Genomic DNA, 22,552 nt, shown 5'->3' on the forward strand with positions numbered 1-22,552 from the left:
GTTTAAGAATCTGTCTATTGCTGTCTTAAATTTATTCAGTGTCCCAGCTCCAACAGCTCTGTGAGGCAGCGAATTCCACAGATTTATAATGCTCTGAGAGAAGAAATTTCACCTCATCTCTGTTTTAAATGGGTGGCCTCTTATTCTAAGATCATGCCCTCTAGTTCTCGTCTCCCCCATCAGTGGACACATCCTCTCTGCATCCACCTTGTCAAGCCCCCTCATAATCTTATACGTTTCGATAAGATCACCTCTCATTCTTTTGAATTCGAATGAGTAGAGGCCCAACCTACTTAACCTTTCCTCATAAGTCAACCCCCTCATCTCCGGAATCAACCTAGTGAACCTTCTCTGAACAGCCTCCAAAGCAAGAATATCCTTTCGTAAATATGGAAACCAAAACTGTACGCAGTATTCCAGGTGTGGCCTCACCAATACCCTGTATAGCTGTAGCAAGACTTCCCTGCTTTCATACTCCATCCCCTTTGCAATAAAGGCCAAGATTCCATTGGCCTTCCTGATTACTTGCTGTCCCTGCATACTATCCTTTTGTGTTTCATGCATAATTACCCCCAGGTCCCGCTGTACTGCAGCACTTTGCAATCTTTCTCCATTTAAATAATAACTTGCTCTTTGATTTTTTCTGCTGAAGTGCATGACCTCACACTTTCCAACATTATACTCCATCTGCCAAATTTTTGCCCACTCACTTAGCCTGTCTATACTTCTCCATCTCCATCTCTGGGATAGGCTTTTGACCAGTATCCACTATATAAAGAGCTGACCAATTGGTTCACAAAGTCCATGAACAATAAAAATGGGAAATTAATCAAGTGTCGACAGTAGTTCGGAAAGAAAAAGTAGTCCAATGAAGGAGAAGGTACATTCTAGATGTTGAAGTAAAGCATTCAACAATGAGGATTTTTTTTCAGGATGGAGAAAGGGGAAGTGAGAAAGCATAAAACTCTGCAACAGTTCCACTTTGCTCAGATTCCATATGTTCCTGTTGTTCGTAATTATTAGTTTAATAATAATTTTGGTGAGTTTCCAATATGTGACAGTATGCTGAAGCTTTAAAATTAGTTTAGAATATAGAAAGAGTCAAAGAACACATTTCAATGACTAGATTAATTGTAATTCAATATTAGAAAAGTGGAAGTTTGCTCAGAAATTAATAAATGGTTGTGAAATACATGTCACAGTACATAAAAAGGGTCTTACTTATTACAGTAAAGTTTCCATATACTGCTTTAACTGACATAGGAATGTTAGATGAATACATAAAAGAAATGTCTCTATTAACGTGCTAATTTGTAACATAATTTCAACGTAAATTTCTGAATTTGAGAAGAAAACAATTTTAGAATTGTGAAACCTCATCACCCCCATCCCATTTAAAAAAATGTTCAGTTTGATATCCAAACTGTCGAGCATCTTCTTTACAGGATGAATTCTGCAGTGAAACTCCTTGAAAACAAATGTATTACAGAAATACTTAAAAGACAAGCTGCACAATCAAATACAAAACAGCACCCTTTGTCGCGAGATTTTCAGATAGATTGTCATGTATTGACACCTCACCAAAAGTTGCCCACAAATATCTTGCAATCTATGGCGAGAAGTTTGCCTTTTTCAACACAAAAGTGATGTCAGTGCAATATTCCTACCACAATCTGCTGTGACGTCAACAAGCTGTCTAAGCAGCCAATCACAGTGCAGAATTCTCACAGACATGGAAGCAGGAAATGAAAAGCTATTATTATCCCCACTTTTAAAAAATGTTACAGAGAAGCATAACAATGATTGGGTTGCTCACATGGGGATAAGGTAAACCTGAAATAATCGTGAACAAACTTAAAAAAAATAATATTTTTAAAGTTTCTTAAAAATTGTAATTTTTATCATAATGGAGAAATTAGACACTCCACAAAATTAAAATTATTTTTTCAGGGCCATAACCTTTGTTTAGCAATCAATATGCTGTTAAAACCCCAATTACACCTAATCCAACAAGGCCTAACCTTTAATGGAGTATTTAACAGTGATATTACTGCAGAAAAGCCCAAATTTACATCAGTTTCACTGATTTCACTGATTACACTGATTGCTGGCTATTGGGGGAGTGGGGAGCGGGGGGATGTCTGTCACACGCAGCCAGTGTCAGAGTAGTGAATGACTGATTGCAACTTCTGGACACCTGTGTTATGATGCACATGCGCTACATCCTGAAGTTGTGGTCCGTTTCAAAATGATAATAACAGTGAACGCTATTAGTTTGTCGTTATTACCTACTGCAAATACCGGGCCAAAATGTAATCTTGTATCTATGGCCACTCATTCTTGATCCCTTAATTATTGGCAACAGTCTGTTTCATCCTTCCATAATTCTGAAAATGTAAATTATATCAGCTCGTAATCTGCATTATTCCAATGAAAAAAAATATTTATTTGTATTTGTATTTAAATGCTTTAACTTGGAGTTAAGGTCATTAAAATACAACACAGGAAAATGGGTTACATATAAAGAAAATAAACGATGCAGATATTTTTTTATATTTTTAAATAAAACCAATGAGATTAGTATATCTTCAGTGAAATTATGCAAGCTACTCCAGAAGACACGGAGTTTCCCCAATATGTGAGGCAGCATGCCAAGATTGCTTCACTAAACAAGTGAGCTTGATGAACTGGATTGGAAGTGGAGAAGGTGGAAACTCGTGCTCTTATCTGAGTAGTCACGGACAGTGTGTATCCATAGTAGCAGTGTTTAAACTGCAACCTCCAGAGCAGTGAAAATCTTACATTATATGGCAATACTTGCAAACACACACATTTAATACCACTTGCTATGCCTGCAGATTCTCTTTGACTGAATCCAGCGACTACTATACATTACAACAGTGACTACACTTCAAAAATTACTTCATTCGCTGTAAAACCGAATTGAGAAGGAATTTCTTCTCCCAGAGGGTTGTGAATCTGTGGAATTCTCTGCCCAAGTCACAGATAGATAGATTTTTAACCAATAAGGGAATTAAGGGTTATGGGGAGCGGGCGGGTAAGTGGAGCTGAGTCCACAGCCAGATCAGCCATGATCTTGTTGAATGGCGGAGCAGGCTCGAGATGCCCTACTCCTGTTCCTAATTCTTATGTTCTTATGTAAAGCGCTTTGGGACATCTGGAGTTCGTGAAAGATCCTGTATAAATGCAAAGCTTTTTTTCTTAGCTTATGCATCAATTTGTGTAGATTTTTTTCAATTCTCTCCAATAAATTATGTTGGGGAAGTGTGTTTCCCAGCATTATTTTTTTGCATTTTGAATTTCCGGCAGCGTTTTGCTTTGATTCTCTATTCAAAAGGGGGGATTTTTTTTTATTTTTTTTTGAAATTCGTAGCCAATCGTTCCAATTCTTTGTCAAATCACAAACGCCAGAGGTCACCTTGCACACATCAAGGATCACTCTGCGCCAATGCTCTTAGCCAAAAGGCCGAGAGCCACTGCACCGTTCCTGGAAGTACTGCAATACCAGGTTCGTGCCATGGAGGTGGATGGGTCAGGCCCCCCACACACCTCCGTGGAGGTGGATGGGTCAAGCCACCCCACCCACCTCCTATTTCCAAAAAAGCAAGCATATATCTTCCTGATCCAGGGAGAACCACCTTGGGGTTATGGTGGTTACTCCCCTGTCAGGTCAGTTACGCATGATCTTCGCCAAAAGGCCGAGAAGCGATTCAAAAGGGGGGATTTTTTTTTTTTTTTTTTAATTCGTAGCCAATCGTTCCAATTCTTTGTCAAATCACAAAAGCCAGAGGTCACCTTGCACACGCCAAGGATCACTCTGCGCCAATGCTCTTAGCCAAAAGGCCTAGAGCCACTGCACCGTTCCTGGAAGTACTGCAATACCAGGTTCGTGCCATGGAGGTGGATGGGTCAGGTCCCCCACACACCTCCGTGGAGATGGATGGGTCAAGCCACCCCACCCACCTCCTGTTTCCAAAAAAGCAAGCATATACCTTCCTGATCCAGGGAGAACCACCCGGAGGTCATGGTGGCTACTCCCCTGTCAGGTCAGTTACGCATGATCTTAGCCAAAAGGCCGAAAGGGGGGATGATACAGGGAGCTAAAATTGCCCCTTTCGAAAGAGCCGTGACTGCCTCAAAGAGGCAGCCACAGATCTGTAAGCACTCACTGCTCAGTCGGCGCGGAGAGGCCATCATTTTACAAATTGCCCTCGTGGATTTTCCCGGCGGAGAATGTCTCTGCTCCGCCCATGTTGCGACCCCCTTTCCGCCCCACGTGGGGAAATTGCCCCCCCCCCACGGGAAATTACCCCGCGGGAGCGGATCAGCCGATGCTCAGAGCCCCTGACATCTTTTCCCGGCGGGAAGCTTCTTGTGGCTGGGCGGCACGCCTCCCCTTAAAGGTGAGGGTGCATTGCTGCGGCCGACGGCCAGGTCGGCCCAACAATGGTGGCCATGGGTTCGACCAAGCCGCCAATAGGCAGTCCGGCACCCCCTCTTGGGCACCGGGCCACTGGCCTGGCCAAAACCCTCCCTGGTGATCCAGTCTTTGTCACAAAAGTGGCTGCAGAACTCGCAGCAGCCCTCCCCTTTAACTGAAGGGGAAGGACGTTGTGAGGCATCAACGCAACCTGGTATGTTCGCATCGTGCTGTTATCATCAGCGACGTGCTACCATCATCAGAGTGGCGCTAATGACTTGTAGCGACAGCCGTTCCAACCCGCCCGCACTTCCGCTCCACTGACGATGGCCGCTTCGACCCGCCTGCACATCTGCCCCGTTGATGACATCACATCTGCCCCATCCCCAAAAAAACCCAAGAGCTGAAGTTCCCTGGATTGTCCACCCCATGAATTGGGGCGGACGGAGCACTTTAAAATAGGTAGGTGCGCTTCATTTCAGGCGGAGGGCAATTTTGGCCCTGTGGTCTTTAAAACTGTGAAAGGTTTTGATAGAGTAGAAACAGAGTGTTGCTACTTGTGGGGAAGAGCAAAACGAAAGACCATGATAAGCACCAAGAAATCAAATTGGGAACTCAGCAGGAACTTCTTTACCCAGAAAGTAGTGGTAATGTGGAAATCGCTATCACCTGGAATAGTTGAGTTGCAGAGTATAGATGCCTTTAAGGCTCCGGAGGCTGGATAAGCATAGGAGGACGAAGGGAATAGGGGGTTACCCCCATTAAGAGTTAGATGAAGATGGTAGGAGGTTCGAGAGGAGCAGGAATGGACTGCTTGGGCCGAATGGCCTGTTTCTTTGCTGTGTGAGTGTATATATATAGATGAGCGGCGAAAGTTCATGACAGAGGTGCGGCGGATGATTGAGGCGGAGAAGCAGCGAGGGATCGAGGCAGAAATGCGGCAGATGCTCAGGGCGGAGAAGCGGAGAGAGATCGTGGCGGGGGAGCGGTGAGAGATCGTGGCGGAGGTGCGGCAAATGGGGGTACGGGGCCCAGAAGAGCCGAGGGCCATGGGGCAGCACGGGCCAGGTCACACTGCGATATGTGTGCGCACTAGGTCCGTGCAGCAGAGCAGGTCTCCAGTCGCCCTGGTGAACCCTTGCCACTGGATAAAGGCCGAGCTCTGTCAAGCCCGTGTGGTGGCTGATGTGCAATGGCCACCACACGTTTAAAAAAAAAATCCACGCGCAGGCACCTTCCAGCCCTGGAGTTCAGGACTGGAATATCGGGTCCTTCATTGAAACATCTGTGAACTCATCCTTTTTGGCATGGAAGCAAGTTATGCTCGCTTGGAGAGACCGCCTATGATGATGATATATATATATATCCATCCTATGATGTTAAACATGGGAGGATGAGTGACAGATGGGTCAGAGGCAGCGCGCGCGCAGGCACCTCCAGCGTCAGTGCCGGGAATTATGACGCAATCGCCGAGCGATCCGGCGCGCGCTTGTGGCGGGAGGAGGAGGGGGCGGGGAGAGTGGAGAAGCTGGGGGTGGACGGGCGTTGTAACGTCGTCCGACGAGAGGCTGGGAGCCGCTGTCGAGCGTCAAATGCCTGTCGGGGAGCTGCTCGCCTTCACCGACCTGAGCGCACAGCCGCCTCCGCATATTTCCCAATGCTTCAGCTCAGCTCGCAAGGAGAATTTCGTTGCATGGATTTTTTTGTTTAATTGTGCGATTTAAACGAACCCCCACTCGCACCCACACACTCTCCAGCAATTGGGTTCGTTTTTGTTTTAAATTATAAAAGGGACGGTTTTCTTTTTTTTAATTATTTCCATCCACAGTCCCCCTCCTCCCCGCCGCCTCGAAGGGGCGAGCAGACACTACACACAATGTCAGAAGTCAGGCCGCACTTTTACAAGCAGGAGTTGAATAAGACAATCTGGGAAGTGCCCGAGAGATACCAGAACCTCTCCCCCGTCGGCTCAGGGGCTTACGGCTCCGTCTGGTACGTGCCTCGCCGCCTATTTACTTCTTTATTGACTGCCAGAGCCGCGCACCGGTTGCACAAGTTGTGAGGAAAAGTTTTTTTTTTGAGTGAATGCAACAGCATTGGCGGCCTCGGCGTCTCTGCTTTGCACCAGTTGCAGGCCTCGCTAGGCCCGGAGTTGTTGAACTGGCCTTGTTCTTTTTGGTGTGTGTGTGTGCGAGAGACGCTGCGCATGTTGCGGTGCACAGATGTTCCTTTTTTATTTTTGCAAAAATGTATTTCATTTTAAAGAGTGACCTGCCAAAGAATAAATTCATGCTGGTCGGAAATGGGTTGTTCAGCAACTTGTTGCAGCGGGTTTGTCTACTCGGCTGCAGAAGTCACATAACCGTGTGCAACAAAAGGGTGAAAGCAACAGGAGCACAACGAAAGTTTTATTGCTCGCAATTGTTACACTCGCTTTTTTTTTTGCATCACCGATGTTGGACTTTGATCCATCAGAGTTTGTCTTGTGGTTGAGTTCAAAACCCTTTGGAATATTGAAAATGTACTTAATGATCCCTGATGTTGACTGCATTTGTTTGATCAATAAAGTGAATGTATTTTGCTTCGTTAAGGTGTCGTCGATCTTGTTTTAGTTATTGTGTTTATGATTGCCAGTTTTGTTTTTATTGGCACACTCTTGCATCAAGTGGGCAAATTGGATAGTGTTAACCGTGCTGTTTTGGAACCATCTGTAACCTGTTGAGTGCCATTGATTTGACCTGCTGAGTTGTTTCACCTATTGGGAACGCACCTAAATAGTTAACATAGTTTGGTAGAGGTTTGGAACTTGTTGATTTACACAGTTTGGGAAGTCTGTTTCTTTTTGTATACAAGATGTTTGGTGAAGGTATCAGCGATGGTTTGGAGTTCGGCCTCTTGAGTGTGCAAACACAAGCGCTGTCTGCATACTAATTCAGTGACAGAGATTGGGACAACCTTGGTACTCGACTGGAGGCGATGGAGGTTGAACAATTTCCTGTTCATCCTGTAGATTAACTCCACTCCAGCGGTGAACTTGTTGGAGATTAGATGAAGCATTGCAACGAGAAAGATTAAGAGCGTTGGTGCAATGATACAGCCTTACTTGACCCCGGTCTGCACTTGTATTGAGTCTGTAGTGGATCCGTTGGTAAGGATCACAGCTTGCATGTCATTGTGAAGCAGGTGGAGACTGGTGACATCCTTTATGCTTCAGAGACATGGACAATGTACATTTCCTCCACAAAATTCTGCAAATCCAGTGGCAGGTTTGGCGTACCAACATCCGTATTCTCGCAGGCCAGCTTCGAAGCATTGATCACGCCCAAATCATCTCCCAATGGACGGGCCACGTAGTTCGCTTGCCTGATACAAGACTCTGGAAACAGGCACTCTACTCTGAGCTCTGTCACAGTAAGCGAGTCCCAGGAGGACAGAGAAAACTCTGCAAGGACACTCTCCAAGCCTCCCTGAAAAATATGTAACAGCCCCACCGACACTTGGAAATCCCTGGCCCATGACCGCTCAAAGTGGAGAAGACTCATTCGGTAAGGTGTCGAACACTTTGAGTCTCTTCGTCAGGAGCATGCAGTAGTCAAGTACAAACAGCAGGAGGAGTGTACGACAAATCAAGCACCCCACCCACCCACCCGTCCCTTCAACCACCACCTGCCCCACCTGTGACAGAGACTTTAGAATCCTGCATTGGACTCATCAGCCACCTTAGAACTCATATTAACGTGGAAGCAAGTCATCCTCGACTCCGAGGGACTGCCTGAGAAGAAGATAATGTGTGTCCGAGTTTAATTGCTTTGCTAATTAATTGAGAAACATGTTTGCAAAAACCGCAGCAAGGTGATCTCGGGGACCTGCTGAACCTGATCTGAACTTCAAACCCACATTCATCACTGACCACCTACTTTCATATCAACAGCATCTCCTCCAGAAAGCAGGACTGAACACTGCCATAGTGCAGTAGAAATGTGGAATGATGAGGCTAAAGTTGCAGTATTGCAGGGCATGGTCAGTGATGTAGAGCTGGTGGTTGTAAAGATAGGGTGGGGTGAGGCTGCAGAGGGACTTTTCTGGGAGATGTGAAGACAATTGAAGAGATGGGAAAAGATGGGTGAGTGGCAGAGGTTTTAGCAGGTTAGTGATTGTATTGGTGGAATTTACAGAAAATGTGCACCAACAACCTCCAGAACTATGGAGCAACAAGTAACATTGATTTGAGTGGCAGTCCTGCCTCTCCGTACAATACAAGCTGGGTGGCAGTGTGAGCTGTGAGGAGGATGCTAAGAGGCTGCAGGGTGACTTGGACAGGTTAGGTGAGTAGGCAAATGCATGGCAGATGCAGTATAATGTAGATAAATGTGAGGTTATCCACTTTGGTGGCAAAAACAGGAAGGCAGAATATCTGAATGATGACAGATTAGGAAAAGGGGAGGTGTAACGAGACCTGGGTGTCATGGTACATCAGTCATTGAAAGTTGGCATGCAGGTACAACAGGCGGTGAAGAAGGTAAATGGCATGTTGGCCTTCATAGCGAGAGGATTTGAGTATAGGAACAGGGAGGTCTTACTGCAGTTGTACAGGGCCTTGGTGAGGCCACACCTTGAAGATTGTGTACAGCTTTGATCTCCTAATCTGAGTAAGGACATTCTTGCTATTGAGGGAGTGCAGCAAAGGTTCACCAAACTGATTCCCAGGGTGGCAGGACTGACATTTGAAGAAAGACTGGATCGACTATGCTTATATTCACTGGAATTTAGAAGAATGAGAGGGGATCTCATAGAAACATATAACGTTCTGATGGGATTGGACAGGTTAGATGCAGGAAAAATGTTCCTGATGTTGGGCAAGTCCAGAACCAGGGGTCACAGTCTAAGGATAAGGGGTAAGCCATTTAGGGCTGAGATGAGGAGAAACTTCACTCACAGAATTGTGAACCTGTAGAATTCTCTACCACAAAGTTGTTGAGGCCAGTTTGTTAGATATATTCAAAAGAGAGTTAGATTTGGCCCTTATGACTAAAGGAATCAAGGGGTATGGAGAGAAAGCAGGAATGAGGTATTGAAGTTGCATGATCAGCCATGATATTGAATGGTGGTGCAGGCTCGAAGGGCCGAATGGCCTACTCCTGCACCTATTTTTTCTATGTTTCTATCAATGCAAGAAGAAGCAGAGGTTGTGAAGAAATACTATGCTGCCAGCCTGAGTGACTGAAGTGCTCCTGCTCCACACTGCACAGATTTGGGAAGTTTGGGTGTTAATAAACAGTTCTTTAAACTTCTCCAAAATATCTGTGGAAGAGCAAGCCACTGCTGCTTGCATATTTGGAGATATTATGAAAACTTCTAAAACAATTTGCAGCATTGCTGGGAAGCTATTTCTAGGCAAGTAATAAAAAAAATTGCTTCAGCCCCTGAACTGAGTATGATACATGAGTTTCTAACTTTCTTGCAAATTATAGATTTTTTAGCTGATTGTCAATCATATCACATTTACATTAGTCATGCATCTCATTTTCTTTGCAAAATTGGCTACAATGATGGGAACTATCTGAAACAATTTTGCAAAATGATGGCAGTGCTGCTGAAGGAGCCAACACCAGCTTTTGAGGGGGCAGGAAGAGATTTCTTGGGGTACCATTGACTATTGGGTGCCAGAGGTGGCACTTGGATCACGTGACCTGATAAATTGGGTCTAATTATAACTAGCTGACTTTTTGACTCACCATCTCCAGACCAACAATGTAGTTTTGCCATTGGCAATCTTTGAGATCCAGGAATGCTGTGATCAGTGTGGCAAAGTTGCATACATGTGCAGTTATTTGGTATTGTCATTTACGCACTACAATATATATAGGCACATTTGCCAATAAAACAATTCAATGTAAATAGTTTGGTAGAATAAATGGGCGATTAAAATACATGATGTGGAGTGGTAGGTTTTGTGGTTAAGTCTGATTTCTGAACCTTGCACTCCTGTTTTGAGACAGCTTATTAGAAGTGCAAAGTGCAGGCTGGAAGATGAGAAGAAATTAAGTTGGGGGAAATAAGAAAGTTGAAACGCATACAAGTCCTAGTTTTGTACCCTTTTCGAATTGTGATGGACTTGTGCTAATTTTGAAAGACAATTAGTTTGTATACTGCAACATGTTTTTTTTTTAAAACAAGAATAATGAAATTGAATTCCACCCCTGAGTTTAAAAGAAAAATGTTGGTATTTCTCTTTTGAAAATATGTTCAAATAATGTTTGAGCAAAATGCCTCTTGTGCTGTTTAATTCAAATTACCAAATGATTTGAAACTTTTTGAGCAAAATCACTTTGAAATAACATGTACTATGGTCAGTGTTGGTAAAATTCTTTGAGGAGACAGTTTAAACACACTGTTGTTTATCACACAGCAAGTAATTAAGCAAAAATTATTCTTTTCACATAATGCAAGATTGTCACAATTTGATTTTGTTTTGGTGTAAAATTGCACCAAATTTGCATAGCCACTTCATAAGAATTGTCACACTAACATTAGAGGTAATGTTTCAGTAGGAATCTATTTTAAAATTCAAAGAGCTGTCAAGAATTATGATCTCTGCATCTGTTCATATGTTAATATTTGAATACGATTGAAGGTAATAAATCAAGGGATGATTCATTGTCAACTGCATGTTGTCAGTTTTCTGTTGCTTTTGAACTCAGTAATGCTTCCCAACTAATATTGCCAGTAATGTCAAACACTGACGCCTGATTTGAAAGTTTCCACAGTGCAAACGTACTCCTAACTAACTTAGAATGGAGCAAGTGAAGATTTTTGTAGGCCTGAAAAAACCTTGTCTACACATTAAAAAATCAAGTGCAGTTTACAAATTAGGCGTCCAGAACGAGGTGGGGGGGGGGGGGGGGAAGGGAAGTAATTACATTCTACAATAGATCCTTAGTTATACTTATACAAATATTCTACAAATAATTCCAACCTGGATAAAAATTTATAAGCAAAGAAAAGATTAAATAAACCATGTTCCTACCTGTGTGAAAGTGCTTCAGGCAGGGAGAAGGCTGCAGGAAGCCTCACAAGTTAAGGCAGCCGTTCCCGACGGCGGGGGGAAGGCAGTGAGGAGGCAGCCGTTCCCGACGGCAGGGAGGGGGGGAGGAGGCAGTGAGGGCCCAACCGACGGCAGCGGGGGGGAGGCAGGGAGGAGGCAGCCGTTACCGATGGCAGTGGGGGGGGAATGCAGTGAGGAGGCAGCCGATCCCGACGGTGGGGGGGGAGGAGGAGGCAGTGAGGGCCCGACCGACGGCAGCGGGGGGGGAGGCAGTGAGAAGGCTGCAGGAAATCTGACAAATGGAATTTATTGTGGAAACAAAATTATGGTTTTGATTTTTCCCAACATTCAGCTGATAGCAAAAGCAAACTACTGCGGATGCTGGAATCTGAAATAAAAACACAAAATGCTGGAAATCTCAGCGGGTCAGGCAGCATCTGTGGAGAGAAACACAGTTAATATTTCAGGTCGATGGTCATCAACCTGAAACGTTAACTCTCTCTCCCCACAGATGCTGCCTGACCCGCTGAGATTTCCTGCATTTTCTGTTTTTATTCAGCTGATAGCATTTGTCATAGAATTGTTATTATGAAAGGGGATTTTTCACATTTTGCTTCCCTTGCAGCTTTCTTCCATCCAAACATCAAACCGGATACGATACACAAAGTATACAAGGTTGTGGTGTCAGCCATGGCTCAGTGGTCGCAGTCTTGCCTCTAAGTCAGAAGGTTGTGGGTTCAAGTCCCACTCCAGAGACCTAAGCGCGTAATTTAGGTTGCTACCTCAGTGCAGTACTGAGGGAGTGCCGCACTGTTGGGTGATATCTTTCAGATGACCCGAGGCCCGTCTGCCAATCGGGTGGATGTAAAAGACCCCATGGCACTATTTGAAAAGCAAAGGAGTTCTCCCCAGTGTGGCCAATATTTTATCCTTCAACCAATATCACTAAAATAAATTATATCTCTAGAGAGACCTCACTGTGTGCAAATTGGCTGCTGCATTTCCTACACTGCAAAAAAAATAATTAATTGGCTGTAAAGTGGTTTGGGATGTCCTGAGGTCATGAAATATACTATATAAATGCATGTTCTTTATTTTATTTGTAGTTTTAACTGCATTTGCATATCTGGGTAACTGTAAATCCCTGTTTTCTATTTGCGTCTATGAATTAGGCTTCTGATTCACCGGCTTGCCAATAAAAGGGTGTTAGTTATAATGTCACTTATTTACACTGCTGACAAAAGGCCTTTTTACCTTGTAGCTTGGCTTCTGAGGGACGATGCCTAATTGACCTCACTATGTCACTCCTGCTTGTGTGTCAACCCGTTCAGCTTAAAATGTAGCTCTCTTCTGGTCATATCTGCTAATGGGTTAAATTCAAGTGATTGAGATGATGGAGTTTAAAATGGAGTACTTTGGTGCAGCATTGCAAATGCACACTTTTAGGAATGTCTCTGTTTTGTCTTTTTCATTTAGATTAAGATTTAAACTATCAAAAACTTTGGATCTTGAGGGAAGTTTGATTAAGAGTTCATACTGTCCTAAATTTGATTCAACTAGTTGATTTCTTAGCTAGTGTCCTACTAATTTGTGAATTTGGATATTTTCAGAGCTTGTTACAGAAAGCCCAAGGGCTAGTTTATCTCTGGTTTGAAGCAGTAATTTCTTTAACACTTTGTAGGGAAATTATATTTAATTTGGGCTGAAATGGGCCTTCAAGTTTTTTATATGTACACTGTTCACTTTCAAATGTTTCTCCTTGGAAAAATAGAATTGCAGGAGGAGTAGACCTTTAATAATAACCTGTGTCAAATCTGAAATTTAGGGCTTGTTTTTTCTTGACGCAGAACTGTCAACGCAGTTACCTAGTTAATGTTTTATCTCCTCTTGGCTGCAATTCTTTTGCAAACAGTGCGACTATTATATAAGTAAGGCTTAAAGAGTTAAGTCACATGCTGGAATTTCAAAAGACACACCTTAAAGAACATATTACTCTATTGACTTGTCTACTTTTGGACCCACTACAACAGAAACGAATTATAGCACTTTCACTTAATAGTCCAAATGGTTCTTTTATCAAAACCAATCCCCTTTTATTCCATGCAACTTTCTGATACAACTCCATTTATATTTGGAGGTTTTTTATGACATTTTGTTTTAAAATTGGAAAATTGATTCGTAAATTTCTCAAACCTATAGATTCTCGAGTCACTTTGTACCGTTCAGATTAGATTTGTTGCACTTTTATCTCATCTACTGAAATGCATTGAAATAGGTTTGTGTAAACCATTTTTCCTTTCAAATATTTCTTCAAAATATCATCATCATCTACAGTCCCTTGAAATCGAGAAAGACTTGCTTCCACTCTAAAAGTGAGTTCTTGGGTGACTGAACAGTCCAATACGGGAATTACAGTCTCTCTCATGTGGGACAGACAGTCGTTGAAGGAAAGGATAGGCGGGTCTGGTTTGCCGCACGCTCCTTCCGTTGCCTGCGCTTGTTTACTGCATGCTCTCGGCGACGAGACTCTAGATGCTCTGTGCCCTCCCAGATGCTCTTCCTCCACTTAGGGTGGCCTTTGGCAAGAGACTCCCAGGTATCGGTGGGGATGTTGCATTTTATCAAGGAGGCTTTGAGGGTGTCCTTGAAACTTTTCCTCTGCCCACTTGGGGTTCGCTTGCCGTGTAGGAGTTCCGAGTAGAGCGCTTGCTTTGGGAGTCTGGTCAGGTATGTGAACCATGTGGCCTGCCCAACGGAGCTGGTAGAGTGTGATCAGTGCTTCGATTCTGGGGATGTTTGCCTGATCAAGGACACCAATGTCGGTGCGTCTGTCCTCCCAGGGGATTTGTAGGATCTTGTGGTGACAATGCTGGTAGTATTTCTCCAATGACTTGAGGTGTCTATTGTACATGGTCCACGTCTCTGAGCCATATCACTAAGTCCTGTAGACCACAAGCTTGGTGCCAGATTTGAGGGCCTGATCTTCAAAAAAACTCTTTCTCTGGCGGCCAAAGGCTGTGCTGGCACACTGGAGGCGTGTTGACCCTCGTCGTCGATGTCTGCCCTTGCTGATGGTAGGCTCCCGAGATTTGGAAAGTGGTCCATGTTGTCCAGGACTGCACCGTGGATCTTGATGACGGGGGCAGTGCTGCATGACTGGGTAAGGTTGGTGGAGGACCGTTGTCTTACGGATGCTTAGTGTAAGGTCCATGCTTTCGTACGCCTTGGATGCAAGGGGACAAGTCCGACTGCGGCAACTACAGGGGAATCTCCCTGTTATCAGCCACTGGGAAGGTCATCGCTAGAATCCTCCTCATCCGCCTTCTCCCTGTGGCTGAGGAGCGCCCTCGGAGTCACAGTGCGGACTCTGTCCACTACGGGGTACGACGGACATGATATTTACAGCGTGACAACTACAAGAGAAATGCAGGGAACAGCACCAACCTTTGTAAATGGCCGCCTTTGACACTCAACCGTGAGGGACTAAGGAGCGTCCTCCTCAGTTTCGGCTGCCTCCAAAAATTTGTCGCCATCCTCCGCCTGCTTCACGACGACATGCAAGCCATAATCCTGACCAACGGATCCACCACAGACCCAATCCACGTCCGGACTAGAGTCAAGCAGGGCTGCGTCATTACGCCAACCTTCTCCTCAATCTTCCTCGCTGCAATGCTCCACCTCACACTCAACAAGCTCCCCGCTGGAGTGGAACTAAACTATTGAACTAGTGGGAACCTGTTCAAGCTTCGTTGCCTCCAGGGTAGATCCAAAATCATCCCATCCTCTGTCGACGATGCTTGCGTCTGCGCACATTGAGGCTTCAAAATATAAATCCTGAGCAAAGGAGTTCAACTCTCAGAACTTCAGTTGCCACTCCTGACAAAATACCAAGTGTCAGGCCATCAGGATTACATTTAAATAAAAAAGTAACTTGAATTTACATAGAGCCTTTCGGGTAGTTCATTGACTGTAAAGTGCATTGGGACTTCCTGAGGATGTGAAAGGCTCTATGTAAATTCAAGTTCACCGTGGACCACTTCCCATATGTTGGGAGCCTCCTATCAACAAGAGCAGGCATCGACGATGAGATCCAACACCGCCTCCAGTGCAGCCTTTGGCTGCCTGAGGAAGAGAGTGTTTGAAGACCAGGCCCTCAAAACTTGCTCCAAGCTCATGGTCTACAGGGCTGTAGTAATACCTGCCCTCCTGTATGGCTCAGGCACGTGGACCATGTACAGTAGACACCAACGATGTCTCCAAGATCCTACAAAATCCTCTGAGAGGACAGGCGCATCAACATCAGCGTCCTCATTCAGGCTAACATCCCCAGCATTGAAGCACTGACCACACTCGATCAGCTCAACTGGGCAGGCCACATAATTCGCATGCCAGACACGAGACTCCCAAAGTAAGTGCTCAATTCTGGTTCATTTGCCGTGAAGGAGCTCTAAGGTGGGCAGCAGAAACTCTACAAGGACCCCCTCAAAGCCTCCCTGATAAAGTGCAATATCCCCACTGACACCTGGGATTCCCTGGCCCAAGACTGCCCTAAGTGGTGGAAGTGCTTCCGAGAGGGCGCTGAGCACCTCGAATCTCAACGCCGAGGGCATGCAGAAATCAAGCGCAGACACCGGAAAGAGCGTGCGGCAAACCAATCCCACCGATCCCTTCCCTCAACGACTACCTATCCCACCTGAGAGAGTCTGTGGCTCTCGTATTGGACTGTTCAGCCACCTAAGGACTCACTTCAGGAGTGGAAGCAAGTCTTCCTCAATTCCGAGGGGCTGCCTATGATGATGATGCAGGTAAATATGGCAGCTAAACTGCACACTATGATCTCTCAAACCGCAAATAATCAAATAATCTGTTTTGATGGTGGTTATTGCTGGATAAATGTCACCAAGACATTGCTCCTCATGGGATCTTTTACATTTATGACACTACTCAAAAAGGAGTAGGGGATTTCCGTTTTGGTCTCCTTATCTAAGGAAGGATATACTTACCATTGAGGGAGTGCAACGAAGGTTCATAAGAACATAAGAATTAGGAACAAGATGAAGGCCATCTAGCCCCTCGAGCCTGTTCCGCCATTCAAAAAGATCATGGCTGATCTAGCCGTGGACTCGGCTCCACTTACCCACCCGCTCCCAATAACCCTTAATTCCCTTATTGGTTAAAAATCTATTTATCTGTGATTTGAATACATTCAATGAGCTAGCCTCAACTGCTTCCTTGGGCAGAGAATTCCACAGATTCGCAACCCTCTGGGAGAAGAAATTCCTTCTCAACTCAGTTTTAAATTGGCTCCCCTGTATTTTGAGGCTGTGCCCCCTAGTTCTAGTCTCCCCAACCAGTGGAAACAACCTCTCTGCCTCTATCTTGTCTATCCCTTTCATTATTTTAAATGTTTTTATAAGATCACGCCTCATCCTTCTGAACTCCAACGAGTAAAGACCCAGTTTACTCAATCTATCATCATAAAGTAAACCCCTCATCTCCGGAATCAGCCTAGTGAATCGTGTCTGCACCCCCTCCAAAGCTAGTATATCCTTCCTTAAGTAAGGTGACCAAAATTGCACACAGTACTCTAGCTGCGGCCTCACCAATACCCTGTATAGTTGCAGCAACACCTCCCTGCTTTTGTACTCTCCCTCTCGCAATGAAGGCCAACATTCCATTCACCTTCCTGATTACCTGCTGCACCTGCAAACTAACTTTTTGGAATTCATGCACAATGATCCAAAAAAAGTTTCATGCACAATGACCCCCAGGTCCCTCTGCACCGCAGCATGTTGTAATTTCTCCCCATTCAAATAATAATCCCTTTTACTGTTTTTTTTTCCCCAAGGTGGATGACCTCACATTTTCTGACATTGTATTCCATCTGCCAAACCTTGGCCCATTCGCTTAACCTATCTAAATCTCTTTGCAGCCTCTCTGTGTCCTCTACACAACCTGCTTTCCCACTAATCTTTGTGTCATCTGCAAATTTTGTTACATTACACTCTGTCCCCTCTTCCAGGTCATCTATGTATATTGTAGATGATTTCTGGGATTGGGGGGGGGGGGCGGGGGAGGTGGGATTGTCTTGAGAGAGAATAGACTAGGTTTATATTCTCCAGAGGAGGAGGAGGAGGAGGAGGAGGAGGAGTCAAAATGGAGGGAAAAAATCTTCTCAGTAGGATTGAAATTTTAGTAATATAGGTTGACTGCATTTTTATAATGAGCTTGTCTGTATAACTCAATGTTGTACATGAATAGAATAGAGAAATTCTATTTTGTCATAAACAAATAATTTTTCAAAATGATAATGTGTAAAATTAATGGTACACAATGTCGGTGTTAAAGTGCGTGTGTGCACATACATGTTAAAACAAAATTTTGACAAACTGGATGAAATGCCTATTAGATTTGTCGTTTGATATGACTGCGTATACCATAACTAGTATGACTGACAGGTGCCAATTTTGAGTATGCTACCAAAGAGCCCCCATCAAAACTGGGGTCAAAGGGAAACCTTCCAGTGGCTTAGATCATATACTATACAATCATTGCACAAGTTCTTCAGGGCAGCGTTGTTTACGAATCATTGTCGGCTACTTTATCAGTGACCTTCCACTATCAAAGTTTGGAGTGGGCCTATTTTCCAATGATTCAGCATTGTTCAGCTCCATTCATAACTCCAATAAATGAATCAGACTACAGTATAGCCTGCTCCCATCCAGGCACACACACTCGCGCGCGCTCTCTCCCGCCCCGCGCGCGAGCTTCAACTGCACATCAATATTCTGGGGTTACCGTTGGCCAGAAGCTTAACTGTACTAGCCATGTCCACTACCCTGTACACTTAGCTATAGGATCAGTGCAGAGGTTGGACATCTTGAAATGAGTGGTTCACCTCCTGACTACTCAAGGCCTTTGCCCCATCTGCTAGGCTGTAATCAGAAGTGTGCTGGAATACTCCCACTTGTCTGATGGGTGCAGCTGTGAGAACACTTAAAAGCTTATCCCCGTACAAGAATGAGCAGTCTCCTTGATCGCGCCCCTGACACTGGACTCGATACCCACACCCTCGAGTGCAGTGTTGCTATAGTATGTACAGGATGCTCTGCAATAACTCAATGCATAGGAACTTTTTTCTTTGGGAGAAATCTTCCTCTTGTATTTGCCTCTATTTATAAAACCAATGGTACTATTGGTCTCTTAATGGCTTTATCTACCTGCACTGATAATTTAAAGAAATTGTGAATTTGCACACCTTTGTGTCTCTACTCCTTCACACCATTCAGCGTTTTGTTTTTGAGTTTATACTCCCAAAACACATTTCTTCAACTCTTCAACAACAACTTCCATTTATATAGTGCCTTTAATGTAGTAAAACTTCCCAAGGTGCTTCACAGGCAGGTTATCAAACAAAATTTGACACCGAGCCACATGAGATATTTAAGGGATTTAAGGAGCATCTTAAAGGAGGGGAGCGAGGTAGAGAGGCGAAGTTTAGGGAGGGAATTCCAGAGCTTTTGGCCTAGGCAACTGAAGATACAGCTGTCAATGATGGAGCGATGAAAGTTTAGAAGAGGCCAGAATTGGAGGAGCGTAGAGATCTTGGAGGGTTGTAGGGCTGATGGAGATTAGAGATAGGGAGGGGTGAGGCCACAGGGATTTGAAAATGAGGATAAGCGTTTTAAAATCAAGGTGTTGCTGAACCAGGACCCAATGTAGGTTAGCAAGCACAAGGGTAGTGGGTGAATGGGACTTGCGACAGACAGCAGTTTTGGATGTTCAAGTTTACGAAGGGTGTGAGGTGGGAGGCTGACCAGGAGAGCATTGGAATAGTTGAATCTAGAGTTAATGGGGCATGAATGAGGGTTTTATCAGATGAGCTGAGGCGCGGGGTAGAAACTGCCGATGTTACGGAGGTGGAAGTAAGTGGTCTTGGTGATAGAGGATTTGGGATCAAAATCTCAGCTTCACGTTAAATTGCATATTTCACCTTGTTTGCCTATTCCACTAAGGTTGATTACTGTGGTTCCAGTCTTAAATGATGGTGAATAATTTTAGGTTGATCTTGAATTTTCCACTTGATTCCCTTTTTAGAGTGATGTTATCTTAGGCTTCATTACTTGCTAGGTTAGATATCTTAACTTAGTCTTGAATTAGTTTTACTAGAAACTGTTACTTGGAAATGTAGGGAGTTACACCAGTGTTACCTTTTAACTAGCATGAGAGAGGGGAAGTTTGAGAGTGTAATGTTATAACCTTAGTGTCTTGAAATAAAACAATTTGTTTAGGGTGGGGAAAATTCTCATCCTAAAGAATATGTAGTTCCTTCTCTACCCAAATACTGTTTTTGTTTAAAGAAAGATCTTCAATTTAGCTGTTGTAACTTCTAAAAACACACACAGCAAAAGAAATTCGATCTTCCACCAATTAAAGAAAGACTTGGATTTATATAGTGCCTTTCGTGACCACCAGATGTCTCAAAGTGCTTTACAGCCAATGAAGTAATTATCCAAGTAATGCGGCGTGGAGTTTAGCTGATAAATTTAAAAACATTCAATCGTGGTGTACGAATAGTGTAAAAAAAAATGCATTCTATATGGAAAAATGTCTTCTAGATTTGCATAAATCTAGGAACAGAAACAACCACCTTAAACGAAGTAAGCCAGGGTTCTTTACTGTTTTTAACTTTGAGTAGTGTCTTCCTTGAGAGTTTCTCTCAGGAATGTTCCAACACACCATCATGTAGTGAGATTGAACATGTGTTTATATCTCTGATTTCCTATCCAGTGAGCTTCTTGTTTCAAATATGGCACCTCTCGCGGAGGCCAGGCTCTTCCCAAAATTTGGAGGGAGGGGAAATGATGGGACTTGTCGACCTATTAAAAATATTAGCATGGGAAGGAAGTTTCCTGAAATCCAACTGTATCTGTAGTAAAACAATTTAGAAAGAATGTTAAGTGCTGGCAGCCTAGCTAAGTTTGTCGCAGATCAGTAGCTGAGTAGGTGAATTCTAAGTTCGCGATCAATGGATCCCAGAACATATGAGTAATATCGGTGTAAACTAATGGAAATAATTTGTAATTTCATATAGGCAAAACATACGTTCTGTATGTTAAAGTTCTGTATATGTGCTTTGAGAATTTATTTTAGAACATCACTTGAATATCCACCTCTTTTCCTGTGGCATCTTAATTTGCATGATAGTAATTCCACAAATTCTTCAAATGTTTGTCCCTTAAAATGTAAGATTAAAGCTAAGAAAACCAACTGTGTTCACATGTAATGGTTGCTTTGAGAACAGTAGAGAAATTCAATAATTAATTCAATCAATTGCACAACACATTCTTTCCTGATGTACACAATTTCTTAACATACCTGCCTTGAGCGATCGATATGTCTGACCTGAATGTGATGCTGCTGTTATTAGGCAACAGAGTTCACATTGTACCATCGCTTTTTGAAAACTTATGTTGGATTTTTATTTATCACACTAATGTTTGATTTGTATGTTCATTTGTTAATGGTGTTTTTTGTTATGGATTATGTCTGTGTCCCGTTAAATTTCAAAGTCCTCCGTGTCCTGAAATGTTGAGAAATGTGTATTTGCATTATATGGAGTGATGCACACAGATACTGCTGCTGATCCAATCCAATCATAGAAATATTTTACTAATTCATTGATAACTTTGGAACGTTATGCAAGCTTTTTTCTACAATGTGTAGAATATACAATTTGATATTTCATAACTAAGCAAGTTCAAATCTACATTCTTATTTTACTAATTGGCTTGGTTATTAACATTTGTTAAGTATTTAAAATTAGGACGAGCTTATTTGTACTGCAAAAATGGCCATCATGCTCCACCCGTTGTTTCTGATTGATCCCCTTGGAGGGTAAGCCACCCTGAAGTTTCACAGGAATGTGCAACTGGAACCGCTCATCCCAAGGTCTTGCTGACTTTGTAAATTGTAACTCGATCCACTTTGACTTCCTGAAGCGACAAAGGACAGAGCTCTCTAGAAGACATCAAAGGCCAGCCAAAGTGCCTTACCACCCAGTCCAAGTGCATGCCTTCTCCAGCCGAGATGCCTTACCCCAGGTCCAACTGCATCCTCCTCTCTTGTTCTCTTCTCCCCCCCCCCCCCCCCCCCCCCCACCATCCCAATAGATGGTGCAGGCATTGTGTACGGATTGTTCACAGGTTTATTGGGTATGAAGTGAATAGTGAGTGTCGTGACGTCTGGATATCATCCACTCCAATGATGTCCCTTGTAGAGGGGGTTGGAAGAATGTGATCCTCTCTTTCTCCTCCCCCATATCTCCCTACCCCCAGCCCCTCTCTCTTCTACCCCCCACCCCCCAGCCATTCACTCTTTCCCCCTCCCCTGCACCCCTCTCTTCCTTTCCCTCTGCCTCTCTCCCTCCCTCCCCAGCCCCTCTCTCTCTCCCCCCATCTCTCTTTCTCTCCCCCCCCCCCATCCTCTCTCTCTCCCCCCCCATCTCTCTCTCTCCCCCCCATTTTCTCTCTCTCCCCCCATCTCTCTCTCTCCCCCCATCTCTCTCTCTCCCCCCCATCTCTCTCTCTCCCCCATCTCTCTCTCTCCCCCCCATCTCTCTCTCTCCCCCCCATCTCTCTCTCTCCCCCCCATCTCTCTCTCTCCCCCCCATCTCTCTCTCCCCCCCCATCTCTCTCTCTCCCCCCCATCTCTCTCTCTCCCCCCCATCTCTCTCTCTCCCCCCCATCTCTCTCTCTCCCCCCCATCTCTCTCCTCCCCCCCATCTCTCTCTCCCCCCCCATCTCTCTCTCTCTCCCCCCCATCTCTCTCTCTTCCCCCCCCCATCTCTCTCTCCCCCCACTCTCTCTCTCTCCCCCCCCATCTCTCTCTCCCCCCCATCTCTCTCTCTCCCCCCCCATCTCTCTCTCTCCCCCCCATCTCTCTCTCTCCCCCCCATCTCTCTCTCCTCCCCCCCATCTCTCTCTCTCCCCCCAATCTCTCTCCCCCCCCATCTCTCTCTCTCCCCCCCCATCTCTCTCTCTCCCCTCCCCATCTCTCTCTCTCCC

At 44.4% G+C, this 22,552-nt stretch overlaps 1 protein-coding gene and 2 pseudogenes across 2 annotated transcripts in view; 1 reads left to right on the forward strand and 2 right to left on the reverse strand.

Annotated features, from left to right (window-relative positions):
* The window catches only part of LOC139227866 (mitogen-activated protein kinase 14), a 164,248-nt gene that overhangs the window by 82,330 nt on the left and 59,366 nt on the right, over positions 1-22,552 (forward strand). Inside the window, exon 5 of one of the 2 annotated variants that reach the window (XM_070858957.1) lies at positions 6,325-6,433. In XM_070858957.1, coding sequence (XP_070715058.1) covers positions 6,325-6,433 — 109 coding nt within the window. Of the gene's footprint in view, positions 1-5,959; positions 6,434-22,552 lie in introns of those variants that run through there. The other variant, XM_070858954.1, reaches the window with a different exon arrangement.
* LOC139228372 (U2 spliceosomal RNA) lies at positions 3,493-3,731 on the reverse strand (annotated as a pseudogene).
* LOC139228394 (U2 spliceosomal RNA) lies at positions 3,870-4,108 on the reverse strand (annotated as a pseudogene).

The sequence above is a fragment of the Pristiophorus japonicus genome, chromosome 17, assembly GCF_044704955.1.
Source record: "Pristiophorus japonicus isolate sPriJap1 chromosome 17, sPriJap1.hap1, whole genome shotgun sequence".
Classification (NCBI taxonomy): Eukaryota; Metazoa; Chordata; class Chondrichthyes; family Pristiophoridae; genus Pristiophorus; species Pristiophorus japonicus.